We start from the raw sequence: 16,719 nt of genomic DNA on the forward strand, positions 1-16,719 counted from the left end.
GTCATGAAAAAGAAGGGTCAACACTGCAAATATTGACTCTTTGCATAAACTTAATGTAATTGTCAATAAAAGCCTTTGACACTTATGGAATGCTTGTAATTATACTTCAGTATACCATAGTAACATCTGACAAAAATATCTCATAACACTGAAACAGCGAACTTTGTGGAGACCAATACTTGTCATTCTCAAAACGTTTGACCACGACTGTACACTCATGCACACACTCACACATACTCTCTCACTATGTCTCTCTCTCTCTCCCTCAGAGCTGCATCGGTGTGCAGTGTTCTGTCTGCTCCAGGTGGGAGGGGAGATTCACGACACAGACATGGTGATGGTGGACCGAACACTCACCGACATCTGCTTTGACAACACCATCGTCTTGTACGTCTTCTCTTTCGGTTGGCTTGTGTTGTCTTATGCTGCGTTTACACAGGCTGCCCAATTCTGAACTTTTGCCCAATTATTGGCAAAAGAGCTGATCTGATTGGTCAAAAGACCAATTAGTGGAAAAATATCAGAATTCGGCTTCCTGTGTAAACGCAGCCTTACTGTCTTATCTTTCCCATGGTAAGTGTTTGGTGTTTATAAGTGCGTGTTTGTTTAAGGTCATGCTTGTACGGAGATACATGTATACAGTTTCAAATCATGTATCAGTACCTGATTCTGTATATACAGTGCATTCAGAAAGTATTCAGACCCCTTGACCTTTTCCACATTTTGTTACGTTAAAGCCTTATTCTAAAATTGATTCAAACGTTTTTTTCCCATCATCAATCTACACACAGTACCCCATAATGTCAAAACAAAAAATTGAAATATCACATTTACATAAGTATTCAGACCCTTTAATCAGTACTTTGTTGAAGCACCTTTGGCAGCGATTACAGCATTGAGTCTTCTTGGGTGTGACGCTACAAGCTTGGCACACCTTTATTTGGGGAGTTTCTCCCATTTTTCTCTGCAGATCCTCTCAAACTCTGTCAGGTTGGATGGGGAGCGTCACTGCACAGATATTTTCAGGTCTCTCCAGAGATGTTCGATCGAGTTCAAGTCCGGGCTCTGGCTGGGCAACTCAAGGACATTCAGATACTTGTCCCGAAGTCACTCCTGCATTGTCTTGGCTGTGTGCTTAGGGTCATTGTCCTGTTGGAAGGTGAGTCTTCGCCCCAGTCTGAGGTCCTGAGCGCTCTGGAGCAGGTTTTCATCAAGGACCTCTCTTTACTTTGCTCCATTCATCTTTCCCTCAATCCTGACTAGTCTCCCAGTCCCTGCCACTGAAAAACATCCCCACAGCATGATGCTGCCACCACCATGCTTCACAGTAGGGATGGTGCCAGGTTTCCTCCAGATGTGACGCTTGGCATTCAGGCCAAAGAGTTCAATCTTGGTTTCATCAGACCAGAGAATCTTGTTTCTCATGGTCTGAGAGTCTTTAGGTGCCTTTTGGCAAACTCCAAGTGGGCTGTCATGTGCCTTTTACTGAGGAGTGGCTTCCATCTGGCCACTCTACCGTAAAGGCCTGATTGGTTGAGTGCTACAGAAATCTTTTAGTACCCTTCCCCAGATCTGTGCCTCAACACAATCCTGTCTCGGAGCGCTACAGACAATTCCTTCGACCTCATGGCTTGGTTTTTACTCTGACATGCACTGTCAACTGTGGGACCTTATATAGACAGGTGTTTGCTTTTCCAAATCATGTCCAATCAATTGAATTTACCACAGGTGGACTGCAATCAAGTTATAGAAACATCTCAAGGATGATCAATGGAAACAGGATGCGCCTGAGCTCAATTTCGAGACTCATAGCAAAGGGTCTGAATACTTATGTAAATAAGGTATTTCTATTTTTAATACATTTGCTACAATTTCTAAAAACCTGTTTTTGCTTTGTCCTTATGGGGTATTGTGTGTAGATTGATGAGGAAAAACATTAATTTAATCAATTTTAGAATAAGGCTGTAACGTAACAAAATGAGGAAAAAGTCAAGTGGTCTGAATACTTTCCAAAGGCACTTTATAAGTATGTGTTTGCTGTGCGTGCCCGTGCGTTCCTTTTTCCTTTTCAATGCATGTGTAACAGTGTATCTCTGTGTGTTTCTTTGGCTGTGTATAGTAGCGAGGCCAGCCCTGGCTTCGAGCTGCGAGTTGAGCTGTACAGCTGCTGTTCGGAGGAGGACTACTCGGCAGGGAGCACGTCCAGGAAACTAGCCAGCAAACTGAGCAGCTCTCTGGGCCGCTCGGCAGGAAAAAAGCTCCGTGTTGCCATGGACCCTGGAGCCTGCAGCCCCACCAGCAATGGAGGGGGAGCCACACTACTGCTACCTGTACCTACAGTGGCGTAAGTGGGTTTTGTTGTATACACGTCAATGCTCACACACTACAATAGCTAGATATTCACACACACACACACTGATATGCATTTCCATGCATACACAGAGGCACAATTCTGATATTTTGCCCAATTAGAACAATTAGTGGTAAAATAATCAGCCAAAAACACCCACACAAAGTCACTGGGGGACACACAGAGACACGTGTGCATTTATCCCACAGTCACACAGCTCACCAATGTCTCTGTTCTGTCCACAGGGGACCTAAGTACCACCTCCTGGCCCACACCTCCCTGTCACTGTCACATGTCCAGGACAGCTTCCGCACTCACGACCTCAGCATCTCAGGCAACGGTAGGTCACAGTCTGGATGTGGTTTATCCATCTACAGTACTCATGGGCGATTTTGCTTTCAATCTCTTTATTTCTTTCCCACTGTGTCAGTCTCTCTGTCTCTGTGTCTCTCTCTCTCTCTCCCTCCCTCCCTCTCTCCCAGCAGGTATCTAGCTGACAGACAGCCAGTCAGAGTCAAGGTCATAGTAGTAAAGCACTCTCTAGCAGGGTCAGTGCTGTGTAAAACTAATGATGAGGGCTACAGGGGACTAGACACCCTGACATGTGCTGCTGCTTTATTCGTTGCCCCTTACGGCTGTAATAAAGTTTGATGGGCACTTCACTGTTGTTCACAGCTCTCCCTGCAGCTGTGAGACTTTTATTCCCTGCTATTCCTGGTGGTTTGTTTGTGTGTGTGTGTGTGTGTGTGTGTGTGCGCGTGCGGTACATGTTCATTGTATTTAGTTTCTCAACCCTCATTCATCCCTTTCTTTCTCCATCCATCCCCCTCTCTTTCTCTCCCTGCAGAGGAGTGTCCGTACTGGGTGCCTCTCTACGGCAGCATGTGTTGTCGTCTGGCTGCTCAGCCTCACTGTATGACCCAGCAGATGATGAGCGGCTGCTTGAAGGTCAAGGTGAGTGTCTGTGTGTGTGCACGTGAATTTGCATGTGTGTGTTTGGTAGGATAGCAAGGTATGTGCGCAGGGCTCTAAAGTGCGACAAAATATTTTGCTGTGCAACCCCCATTAAATCCAATCTACTGTATATATTTTTTGATAATAATTGTTATAATGATAATGTTTCGCATTACCGTTGTTTCCCGAGTGCAGATTCGTTAGCGTCGTGCTTGCACCATTACTGCTTGTTTCTAGTCCAAACGGTTCAAAAGATCTGTCCCATATTACTGGCGCAACGGTTTTTTCTTCCTGTCAAGGATTGGGGGCCTGCATTTTACTTTCTAAAACCGTTCTGAAACTATTCGGGGGTCGTTAACCATTTGTTTTACACCTTTTTCAGTCATGTTTGTTTCCTCATTAGCTAGCTAGCTAACAACCTGGTAACTTTACCAGTATATTCAAACATTTGGGGGCACAGAAAGAAAGGAAAAGGGATATCTTCCTCAGGAGATCAATGATCATAGCAATTAATGAATGACAGATCTCTTGCATGTCCTCATCACAAACTTGACACTCTTAAAGAGACAGTGGAAAATGTTCAATGTAATGCATTGCGATAGGAAAATAGTCATTTTACATAATGTAGAAATCTAATGTTCCACAAATGACTTTTTAATTTAAATGACAGGTAATTGTATCAACATTTTAGCTTTTTATAATAAACAAATGTATTTGCAGGGTTGCATATTAGTTTCTAGGGCGCAACGTGCTTCAGAAGTAGCTAGAATACGTATAGGCTATATCTCTAGCTTTTTTTACGTTGGGAGCACCAGTGCTACCAATGATAAATGTTCATTTAGAGCCCTGCCATGTGCGTGAGCACAGGAAGTTGGAGCTGAATTATTATTTTCCTCTTTTTGTCTTTCATTCCTTTTCTCTCTCTCTCTCTCTCTCTCTCTCTCTCTCTCTCTCTCTCTCTCTCTCTCTCTCTCTCTCTCTCTCTCTCTCTCTCTCTCTGTCTCTGTCTCTGTCTCTGTCTCTGTCTCTGTCTCTGTCTCTGTCTCTGTCTCTGTCTCTGTCTCTGTGTCTGTCTCTGTCTGTCTGTGTGTAATTAGCTTCTCTGTCTCTCAAAGCAGTTGGGAGGTGACCCTCAGAGTTGGACCAATGTCTACGGCGTCCTTAAAGGGACAAACCTTTTCTGTTACCACCGGCAAGAGGATATGGAGGCTAACGTCGAGCCAGCCTTTACCATTGCCATCAACAAAGTCAGTTTATGAAAAAAAGAACTTTACCACATACACACACTCTCAACATGAAACAAAAAAGCATGCTAGCTACACTACACATATAGGGATTATCTGATCTTGTAATGCCACCTCTCTTATTATTTGTGATGTCTTCTTATAGGGGGTATCTGCAGTTCAAATATCAAAGCGGATATATTCTTCAAGAATCAATCGGTGTATATACAGTATAATTATTTAAACGTCCATAAAAGGATGTACCAATTGCAGATTGGCCCTTTTAAAGGTGAGACGCTAACGTCATATACAAGCTAGGGCTGGGTGATATGGCCTAAAAATTATCTCTATTTTTTCAAACATATGGGCGATTCACTATATATATCTCAATTTTTTTTAAACATGTTTTCTCTAAATAAGCTTTGTTGTACAATTAAAGGTAAAATAAACTGCATTTCCAAACAGTCAGCAATAATCTCATGAATTCAGGGCTTGTGAAATTATACCTAGGCTAACTAGAAGCCTTCCACAACCATAAGACCCACTAATAATTGTATTATTTCATCAAAATAGTTTAACCTGCTTTTTTGCAATAATCACTGATCTGGCTTTCAAGTTTGTCTATGAAATCCCCTTTTGTTACACATTTGACCAGAACCATGCATAATGCACATTCACTTCTTGTAGCAGGCATTATAGAAAATGTACACAGGTCTCATATAACAATCTCTCAATCACAAGCCCACATGCTAGTGAGTAGCCAGCTAATCTTTATATTTAAAGCCAACTTGGATCTATTTGCTAGCTAACAAGGCAGAAGAGATGAATTGTAATGAACTCACCCTTCTGTCAGTCTCCAACTGTTTGAACAGCATGCTAGACTGTCCACTTTGTTCAGATGTTGAAATCAAGTGGCCTGCCTTATTTCTCCGAATAAGAATGAGTTTCCAATTCCTTATGTAATTGTGTGTTATGCTTATTGCTAATTTATAAAACACAGACTAGACTGCTAGTATAACAGTCTTTGTCTAAAATGCTGCTAGCGGTACCACAATGCCGCGCGCGACAAACTGAGCATTCATTTTCCAGAATTAATGTTCATTGATACTCCCGTTTTAGTAGTCTGCTCTGCGTGCAATTTGAGCAGTTGAGACATAAAAAGGGCATTGTTAGGAAGGTTAACTTCTCCTCTATTACAGTAAAATAATGTCTCAATATGTTTCGTTGTCCATATGACCGATTCTGTTGGACCAAACCTCAAATGCCAATAGCGAGTTGAAACTGCTTGTCAGAGAGGAAGAAGTGATCTCTCATATTTGTTGTGTGAGTGGCAGGGGGAGGGGCTTGGTGTGTGTGTGTGTGTGTGTGTGTAAACAGAGAGAAAGAGGAGAAGTGAGAGGTTTCACTCTCGCCAACATCTGTCCAAAATTAGACCAATACGTTTCAATGGGCTTATTTTGGAACTAAGCTTGTCGCCTACCTTCGCGCCTTTGGGACAATGACTTCCATTGTTCGGGCAGAGACATAAGCATCTCGTCATTATATACAGACCTCTGGTGTAAATGGGAAGGTGCACACAGCACAGAAGGAGCAAAGGAGACAAGACCAAAAATACAACATGAGAACAAGAGGACATACAGTGCATTCGGAAAGTATTCAGTCCCCTTGACTTTTCCCACATTTTGTTACGTTCCAGCCTTTTTTCCCCCTCCTCATCAATCTACACACAATACCCCATAATGACAAAGCAAAAACAGGTTTTTAGAAATGTTTGCAAATTTATGAGAAAAAAAAAACGTAAATATTACATTTGCATAAGTATTCAGACCCTTTATTCAGTACTTTGTTGAAGCACCTTTGGCAGCGATTACAGCCTCGAGTCTTCTTGGGTATGACACTACAAGCTTGGCACACCTGTATTTGGGGAGTTTCTTCCATTCTTCTCTGCAGATCCTCTCAAGCTCTGTCAGGTTGGATGGGGAGCGTCGCTGCACAGCTATTTCCAGGTCTCTCCAGAGATGTTCGATCGAGTTCAAGTCTGGGCTCTGGCTGGGCAACTCAAGGACATTCAAAGACTTCTCCCGAAGCCACTCCTGCATTGTCTTGGCTGTGTGCTTAGGGTCGTTGTCCTGTTGGAAGGTGAACCTTCGTCCCCAGTCTGAGGTCCTGAGCGCTCTGGAGCAGGTTTTCATCAAGGATCTCTCTGTACTTTGCTCCATTCATCTTTCCCTCGATCCTGACTAGTCTCCCAGTCCCTGCCACTGAAAAACTTCCTCACAGCATGATGCTGCCACCACCATGCTTCACAATAGGGATGGTGCCAGGTTTCCTCCACATATGACGCTTGGCATTCAGGCCGAAGAGTTCAATCTTGGTTTCATCAGACCAGAGAATCTTGTTTCTCCTGGTCTGAGAGTCCTTTAGGTGCCTTTTGGCAAACTCCAAGCGGGCTGTTATGTGCCTTTTTAGTGAGGAGTGGCTTCCGTCTGGCCATTACCATAAAGGCCTGATTGGTGGAGTGCTGCAGAGATGGTTGTCCTTCTGGAAGGTTTTCCCATCTCCATAGAGTCACCTCCCTGACCAAGGCCCTTCTCCCCCGATTGCTCAGTTTGGCCGGGCGGCCAGCTCTAGGAAGAGTCTTGGTGGTTCCAAACTTCTTCCATTTACCTTCAGTGCTGCAGAAATGTTTTGGTACCCTTCCCCAGATATGTGCCTCGACACAATCCTGTCTCGCTCTATGGACCATTCCTTCGACCTCATGGCTTGGTTTTTGCTCTGACATGCACTGTCAACTGTGGAACCTTATATAGACAGGTGTGTGCCTTTCCAAATTATGTCCAATCAATTGAATGTACCACAGGTGGACTCCAATCAAGTTGTAGAAACATCTCAAGGATGATCAATGGAAACAGGATGCACCTGAGCTGAATTTCGAGTCTCATAGCAAAGGGTCTGAATACTTATGTAAATAAGGTATATCTGTTTTTTATTTGTAATACATATTAATTTGTTTTTTTTTAAAACAACTGTTTTTGCTTTGTCGTTATGGGGTATTGTGTGGAGATTGCAGAGGATTTTATTTTATTTAATCAATTTTAGAATAAAGCTGTAACGTAACAAAATGTGGAAAAAGTGTAGGGGTCTGAATACTTTCTGAATGCACTATAAATGCTCCATAAAAAAAAAAAATCTTGTTTCTTGCGATACAGGCATTTGGAATGTCGCGCTAAAACATACATTATAATTAATCAAATTAATTTAATATATCTCCCAGTCCTAATACAAGCAGACAGTCTCTCATAAGAGAGGACTTCAAGGACAGAACTTCTTCCTCTCGTTTCAATCAGACATTCATCCTTGTTGATCCCTGTGGGCCTTATTCTTTCTGCTGTCGCTCATTGAGTCGTGGTGACCCTTGACCCACAGCACAAAGGCCTGGTTTAGCTTCAGGCAGAGACCGTTAAGTCAGCCAACTCTGTGGGATCATGCATTAGTCAGCTGCTCTGACTGCTTTGCTCTCAGGAACAAGGTGAGCCCAGAGTGAGGCTGAACAGGGCGCTGCTACCATCTACTGGTGGCGATGAGGATACACATTGCCGTACAGTCATTATGGTGTGTCCCAATAATATTACTTTTCTCCTGAAATGTACCCTCCTTCACTACTTCCCAAAGCATTGGATTGGAGGAGGCATTGGCTATAGGGCATTTCCACCTCTTATACTAATCATTTCCTTTCAAATCAGTGAAGGGTAGTGAACAAGTGCACACTGGGAGGACGGAGAGATAATTGGGACGTAGGTGATAACTGGGACATATTAATGCTTGAGGCTGACTCTACCGGACTTGACTATGTCAGTGACTGCTCTTTGTGTCAGTAAGTGCATTCACAAACTGGGTGGACAGATGTTAAAAGCTTAATTTTATGCTTAAATGCTTATTTTGGGGTGGGTATTGAAACATTTGGTCAAATTCAACATCAGTAGCTTATTGTGTATCTATGTTTCTGTGTGTTAGGAGACGAGAATACGTGCGTCAGAGAAGGACCCCCACATTAAGGCCCAGAGCATCTGCATCAGTAACCAGTACGGGGGAGAGGAGGTGACACATACACTCTCGGCAGACAGTCGCGAAGAGACACAGCGTTGGATGGAAGCCTTCTGGCAACAGTTCTATGACATGAGTAATTAAAAATAATAATAATTACTTATTTTTAATAATAATCCTTTTTAAATTATTTAATAATATAAACTATTAATAATAATAATACATCTGTATTTTTTACATGAGTAAGTAGGTTCTGATCACATGATTATGGCCCTAGGTTCTTCATTGGTGAGGTCAGGAGGTAAGAAAAAACTCCTGATCCTCCTGGCCTTAGACATGATACACACTTTACACTCTAGGTCCTTATATGCTCTTGTTCATGTGCTCATTGGCTCCTGATGTGTTGTCAGTGGTTTTCTCAGCTCTTGATTGGATGTTTGAAGGTGATTGACGGCTTCCTTCTTACCTGCAGGCCAATGGAAGCAGTGCTGTGACGACTTGATGAAGATTGAGCTGCCATCACCCCGGAAACCAGCCCTTGTCACGTCGAAACAGGGTTCTCTTTACCACGAAATGGGTAAGACAGCAACCCAAATGGATCCAGAGACTGTTACTATATTGTCCAAAATACGTTTACATGATTCAGTAAGACATTTTTGACACTTGAGGGTCTCTTTTTGCTTTTATTCAATTGTATTAAATCTAGAACATACAGTAGGGTAACATAATATTTCGTATAGGTTTAGGTTCGCGTAAATAATAGGTTAATAGGTTTACAAAAAAAAACAAATAAAACAATGAACGATATAACCAGATGATGACAGTCCCCTTTCCTTAACTGCATGTTGTGTTTCTGACTAGTTGTTCTAACAGTGGTGTGGTCCTTGAGCTCTCCATCAGACTCTACTCTGAGCTACCTGCTGCCTCACTAGCACACCAACCAACCTCTCTGTACTTTACTATGGATGGAAGTGTTCCTTTCTCTGACATGCTGCTGACTCACTTTCTTTCTCTCTTCCCCTCTTCCTTTCTCCCTCTCCTTGTGTGTCTTTACATTTTTGGCTATCACTGTCCCATGTCCCCTCCCTGCCACTCTCCCTTGTTCCTGTGATGAAATTACACCCCCCCCCCCCTTTTTTTCCCACCAATATCATTATTTATCCTCCATCATTGTTAATTGTACACTCCAATCGAATGCTAATCTTCATATATTCAAAATTAACATATTTTTACCTTGTCATGCACATCATTTCATTCCCCAAATGATATATCGCCATTATATTTTACTGCCCGTCAATGTACATAATACCTGCCCACCACCCCATGGGTTGCCCCCCTCCCCATGGATCCTAGCCCCCCTCACCTCCCCCTCTTGTGAGGGTCTCTTGCTGCAGGATAACGCTGTGTCTGCTGAGATTCGTGCTCTGCTCTCCTCCTATTACAACGACAGGTGAAGTACCAGTGGGGTCCACTCCCCCCCCTGTACTGGGCTCTCCTACCTACTGAGAAGTGTTGAAGCTGACATCCCTCCTCAACTACCACCACCAAGTCTAGGCCTACCCTTCTCTAAACTGTACTCAACTGTCTCAACTTTATTAGCATAGTCTGTCCTTCCACAGTAGAATAATGACTTTCCTCTGCTCCTCCTAGTTATTGACACCTCTGATGACATCAGCACGGTGACGGACATCCTGACACGGCGGATGCAGGAGCTGGAGCTGAGGAGCCAGCTGGGGACCTCTCCTCCCTGGATGTCCCTGTTCGAGGATTCTCCTGGTGGCACCCGCACCCCTCGGCTGGCCCGCCACAGCCCCCGCTCCCCCCACCGCCTCCCCCACAGCCCACTGAGCCCCCTGCGCTGCCCTTGGCCCGGCCTGCTCTCCTCAGATGCCAGCCTGACCTCGGACAGCGACAGCCCCTGCAGCACCAGCCCCTGCTTCCGCCACCACGGCTGGGCCGAACCCCTCCCCCTCTCCTCCCCCTCCTCCCACTTCCGCCCCCGCACCCTCTCCCTGGACGCCAAGCTCAGCACTCTCAGGGGAAGGGGGTATGTGGGGGTGTTACAGTGCTCCTGTCAGCCCCCTTCCTCCTCCTCCCTCGCCCCCATCCCGGACCAATGCGTCCCCCAGGCCACCCTGTCCTGCTCCAGCTCCACCTCCAGTAACGGCTCCAGCGAGGGCAGCCACAGCCCTTCCTCATTGGATGGTACCCCTTTCTCACGCCCCTCCTCAGCCCGCCGGAGCCTCAGGAACCTGAGAGCCAAACTGGACCCCCGAAATTGGCTCCAGAGCCAGGTATAACCCACCTCAGACCCCCACTCATCTAAACCGCCTCCAGAGCCTGGGATAATCCACCTCAGACCCCCAGATCATCCAAAGTCCTGGTAAGAAGTGGCAGGAAGGAAGCCTGTCCCAGTCCCTCAGTTGAGAGAGCCCTGGTATTAACTGGAATGACTTTAGACTAAGGACAGGAGACATTCTGCATCCAGGTCTTCACTGGGCTGTGTGAGTGTCAGTGGTCCACAGAACATGGGAGTCTTCTGCTTGCCTTTCTAATGGTAATGCTGGTTAGGAAATTGAAGAGAAAATGTTTTTTGTTGATATACACGCAATATCTCTAGGCTATGCGCATTTGAAATCTCCAACTGAAAAGGGCAGCATCTGTCAGTCAAAGACTAGAGCTTCCTCGTCAGTCATCCAAGCCATACACCCCTCAATAGGAACATGATTTCATAGCACCGTGTTAGTTCAGCTGCAGTATTTACTTACTGTATGTGCTGTATTTGGGTTTGCAGTGTTTGGGCAGGGCAGTGAGCATGTGGCCAAGTGAATTGTCAGTGTATGGGAATGTTTAGTGTACTCATTTGAAATGTTGAAGTGTCTATATGTGGTCATGGGGTTGTTGTTGTTGTTGTTGTTGTTGTTGTTGTTACCTGTACCACAAAGGCTCACTGATTTATCCAAATGGCTAGACCCATCACCTGTAATATGAATTCATGCCTAGAAGGAACAAGTATACTTATGCACCGATTTGCTTATTGCAAGTCAAAGAATGCGTTGCTGGAGATCTTAACTGCTCAGAAGGTGAATGAATTGAAAGCTCAACTTAATGCAACAGTTCTCCTATTAATTTACTGTACTACTTGTTACTACTGTGATAACATCAGGGTCACATCGAGCTTCTGCAAGGTTCCTACAACCTCCCCTGTATTCATTAACACATCGTAGGCCAACTACACACCAACCAATATTTATGTAATTATAATGAATTGATGTAAGCCAAAGGTAATGTACTACATAAACATGAGAACCCATATTAACTCGTGTTACACTGCCTCATTGCAGTATTGCATGCAAATGTACTGACTTTGAAATCCGGGCCGGCCCCTACAGTTAAGTTGTAGGCCTGGATGGTTTTGGAATGGAGAGGCATAGTCTGTGGATGTCCTTGTCAATCTTAAAATGCCCCCACTAGCAGGCAAGGATTTCCTCACAACGATACTCTGTTGATGAAACCAATACTCTACATGGAGAACAGTGTTGCGAGGTGGTTTAAACCCCATGCTACAGCTCTTCTCAGGTCCCATTGAAATTGTCTATTCAAGTGTATTTCAATGTCATCCAGTTAGGTTGGCAAATGTTATCTATTTGAGAACATAGAACCTGGGAATGCACATACATGGGTGAAGAGTTTAGGAATCCCATCTCTGACCTCGTTGATTTATAGCGTAGATTGTGGTACAGTCATAACCTTATGTCCTGCAAGCCAGTCCCAGAATTTTGCTGCAATAAAATATATATATATATATAACGTCACAATCGATTATGCAAGTAGGCAATACAGGAACTATTGATCTATAGCAAATATTGTGTTTAGCTTTTTCTTAAGATAGATAGTGCAGTCTTTTACCTGATAAGAAATGCAAAGCAGGTGATTGTAGTAGTTGTTAAATGATGATAAGGTGGGCAGGGGTAGGTGTGGTTGGCCCCCCTGGTCTATGCAGTGAAGCCCTCCATGTTTCTGTGTTTAAAGGACTGTAGGCTATGACATGTTACTGTGTTCCAAGGGCTCACAGCTGGCTCACTCAGTTTTCCTCATTAAAACAACTGTAAATGCTTCAAAGTGGCATTTGTTACTGTAAAGTTTTTTGTAAGTTAACAAAACACTTCTTTCTCCTTTCTTTTTGTTAAAATATATTTAACATGATTGATTTTGTTATAAATACAGCTATATTTATATATTATTTTAACAGATGATTTCAGATCTATAACTGTGTCCGGTAGATAACGTTGAATGTTAACCATGCAAGAGTGTCCTGTGTTGTTTAAATATGTAACATATCGATAATAAATGATTTATCAATTTAGAACAGACATTGTTTTTCTTCTGTCATGTCTGTCTCATTTTAGTGGAAAGGATCCCCAGTATAATATGATATGTAGAGGAAAAAATCTATTAGCTAACTATTGAGCAGGGCTGTTCAATTCTGGTCCTGGATGGTTGAAACACTTCTGGTTTTTGTTTCTACCTGGTAGTTTATTGAACTCACCTGGTGTCCCAGGTCTGTATCAGTCCCTGATTATAATGAGTTTTGGCCCTCCAGGACCTACATTGAACAGCACTGCTCTAGAGCAAACATGCTTTTTGTCAATGTTGAACAGAAAGGCCTGCACACTGAATATGCTCCCAATTACCACTTTTATTGACAATGTTTCGATCCACAAGGATCTTTGTCAGGTCAAACGGACTGTGTGCTCGCATACTCAAATATATACACATTTCACCCCATATGACCATTAAGTACATGGGCCCGATTCTAACCCGAGTTAAGCGCGCGTAAATGGAACCTTATTCAATTTTTGTGCACTTTTCTATCTGCGTATTCTGACCTTTAACTTAAGCATGAGAATAGCATGTTATTCACCTGCTATTCGTTTGGGGTGGAGCTCGAATAAATGAAGGTGTGGCGGAGGTGTGTCTACAGATACACCATATTCTGACCTTAACTTAATTCCCTTATAATTCCATCACCTTTACGTGTGAGGAAACCATGAATAAGGTCTAGTGAACCTACCGGTTCCAAGTGGAAAAAGCATCTACTTTTTCCCCCGATAGAAATAACACCATTCTCCATGCACTGTAATTTACAACATGATAAGAGCTATTGATAAGAGCTAGGTAAATGAATAATCCGTTTGAATAAGGGAATTGTAAATATAAATTACACTTTTTTAAAGATATATTTTACCTTCTAATCGCTGGAGACAAATGTGAAACCAGTCATTTGGCAGCAAACTGAAGCATATCAACATATCCATTTTCCACAGCAAAGTTGATGAAATGCTGTGCCATTATGCAGAATTTAAATTGTACGGCCTTTTAACTTGCAGGGATGGGCACTACATTATAATTCAATTTCTTTCATTTACCTTAATTTGCTTCCTCTGTAAACGCCGTCATGGCCATGTGGTTGTTGCTGAGGATCATTAGTAACAGTTGATCATCTTTTTTTAAAGACGTAGGCTAATTAAATCGGTATGGAGCGGAGCACAGACCAAGCCGTAACAGTTTGAACCCGACGCATTGCGCAATACTTGGCTGTGTCATCACACAGTTCCATAGTTAGTGCAGGCAATAGACGAGGGTATAGCCTACTATTGTACACTATTCTCCCTATTATAATTCTATGTACACTAATCTTTCAACATTACCATGATTTAAATAACTGAATATGGCAATTTTCAGAATGAATCAAACCACTGTATTTTTGATTCATCAAATACGTTGCTCTCCAAACCTGTTTTTTTATGATTCATACATACTTTCCTAACCCTAAAGTTTGCCTAAATAATCTACAAGATCATAGTATTATTTGATTTACCAGTTGGTGTTGAAACTACAAATATGCATATATTTACACTGACAAAAAATATAAATGCAACATGCTACAATTTCAAAGATTTTATTGAGTTACAGTTCGTATAAGGAAATCAGTCAATTGAAATAAATTCATAAGACCCTAACCTATGGATTTCACATAACTGGGAATACAGATATGCATCTGTTGGTCCCAGATACCTTAAAAAAAAGGCAGGGGCGTGGATCAGAAAACCAGTCAGTATCTGGTGTGACCACCATTTACCTCATGCAGCACGAAAACACATCTCCTTCGCATAGAGTTGATCAGGCTGATGATTGTGGCAGGTGGAATGTTGTCCCTCTCCTCTTCAATGGCTGTGAGAAGTTGCTGGATATTGGCGGGAACTGGAACACGGTGTCATACACGTTGATCCAGAGCATCCTAAACATCCTCCATGGGTGACGTGTCTGGTGAGTATGCAGGCCATGGAAGAACTGGGACATTTTCATCTTCCAGGAATTGTGTACAGATCCTTGCGACATGGGGCCGTGCATTATCATGCTGAAACATGAGGTGATGGCGGCGGATGAATGGCCTCAGGATCTCGTCACAGCATCTCTGTGCTTTCAAACTGCCATTGATAAAATACAATTGTGTTCGTTGTCTGTAGTTTATGCCTGCCCATACCATAACCCCACCACCACCATGGGGGCACTCTATTCACAACGTTGACATCAGCAAACCGCTCGCCCACACAACGCCATACACGCTGTCTGCCATCTGCCCGGTTCAGTTGAAACCAGTGGCCATCGAATGTGAGCATTTGCCCACTGAAGTCAGTTACGACGCTGAATTGCAGTCAGGTCAAGAGAACGCAGATGAGCTTCCCTGAAATGATTTCTGATAGTTTGTGCAGAAATTATTTGGTTGGGCAAACCCGCAATTTCATCAGCTGTCCGGGTGGCTGGTCTCAGATGATCCCGCAGGTGAAGAAGCAGGATGTGGAGGTCCTAGGCTGGCATGGTTACACGTGGTCTGCGGTTGTGAGGCCGGTTGGACGTACTGCCAAATTCTCTAAAATGACGTTGGAGGTGGCTTATGGTAGAGAAATGAACATTAAATTATCTGGCAACATCTCTGGTGGACATTCCTGCAGTCAGCATGCCAATTGCACACTCCCTCAAAACCTGAAACATCTGTGGCATTGTGTTGTGTGACAAAACTGCACATTTTATTGTTCCCAGCACAAGATGCACCTGTGTAATGATCATGCTGTTTAATCTGCTTCTTGATATGCCACACGTGTGAGGTGGATGGATTATCTTGGCAAAGGAGAAATGCTCACTAACAGGGATGTAAACAATTTGTGCACAAGATTTGAGAGAAATAAGCTTTCTGTGCATATGGAAAATGTATGGGATCTTTTATTTCAGCTCATGTAAACATCGGACCAACACTTTACATGTTGCGTTTATATTTTTGTTCAGTCTAGATGGCTTTCTTTCATTGAGCCCTATTTTCTGAACCCGTTCTCTCTATGTATTCTAGTCTGTCGACAAAATTCTAATTAAAGGTACACCGTATCAAAAGGGATGGCTCAAGATAAATGTACTGAAAACCCTATTGAATTTGTTGGCCATCAAGTGGGAGGGTTTTCAGCGGTTGAATTACATTTATTCAGCGCAGGCAAGGGAACCACGCCTGCAAAGCATTTTACGCACCTTCATAAGGTAAGTCTGAATACCAACTACTGAGAAGTGCGTAGGAAAGGCGTGTGTAAGAAAGGCGTAATTTCCTATGTCGGAATCAGGCCCATGACGCACAGAGGGTGTGAATACATTTCAAAAGTAGCTTTACAAAAATCACTTTTATGCATAATCAGAATCAGAAATAACAGATGCCTTGATGTAGGCATCAAAGATGATATACATACAGTTGAAGTCGGAAGTTTACATACACTTAGGTTGGAGTCATTAAAAACTTGTTTTTCAACCACTCCACAAATGTATTGTTAACAAACTATAGTTTTGGCAAGTCGGTTAGGACATCTACTTTGTGCATGACACAAGTAATTTTTCCAACAATTGTTTACAGACAGATTATTTCACTGTATCACAATTCTAGTGGGTCAGAAGTTTACATACACTAAGTTGACTGTGCCTTTGAAAATTCCAGAAAATAATGTCATGGCTTTAGAAGCTTCTGATAGGCTAATTCGCATAATTTTAGTCAATTAGAGGTGTACCTGTGGATGTATTTCAAGGCCTACCTTCAAACTCAGTGCCTCT

The 16,719-nt window shown here is 43.1% G+C and overlaps 1 protein-coding gene across 7 annotated transcripts in view; it reads left to right on the top strand.

Moving 5' to 3' along the window:
- The window catches only part of LOC121587516 (rhotekin), a 155,415-nt gene extending 142,480 nt beyond the window's left edge, over positions 1-12,935 (top strand). For 3 of the 7 annotated variants that reach the window (XM_041904517.2, XM_041904518.2, XM_041904523.2), the window contains exons 5-12: positions 270-387; positions 2,120-2,344; positions 2,596-2,690; positions 3,198-3,304; positions 4,402-4,551; positions 8,542-8,707; positions 9,044-9,148; positions 10,222-12,935. In XM_041904517.2, the coding sequence (XP_041760451.1) occupies positions 270-387; positions 2,120-2,344; positions 2,596-2,690; positions 3,198-3,304; positions 4,402-4,551; positions 8,542-8,707; positions 9,044-9,148; positions 10,222-10,871 (1,616 nt within the window). In that variant the 3' untranslated portion in view covers positions 10,872-12,935. Of the gene's footprint in view, positions 1-269; positions 388-2,119; positions 2,345-2,595; positions 2,691-3,197; positions 3,305-4,401; positions 4,552-8,541; positions 8,708-9,043; positions 9,149-9,924; positions 10,022-10,221 lie in introns of all 7 variants that reach the window. The other 4 variants (XM_045226773.1, XM_041904521.2, XM_041904519.2 and 1 more) reach the window with 4 other exon arrangements.
- The last annotated feature ends 3,784 nt before the right edge of the window (positions 12,936-16,719 follow it).

The sequence above is a fragment of the Coregonus clupeaformis genome, chromosome 18 (assembly GCF_020615455.1).
Source record: "Coregonus clupeaformis isolate EN_2021a chromosome 18, ASM2061545v1, whole genome shotgun sequence".
In the NCBI taxonomy this organism is placed as follows: domain Eukaryota; kingdom Metazoa; phylum Chordata; class Actinopteri; order Salmoniformes; family Salmonidae; genus Coregonus; species Coregonus clupeaformis.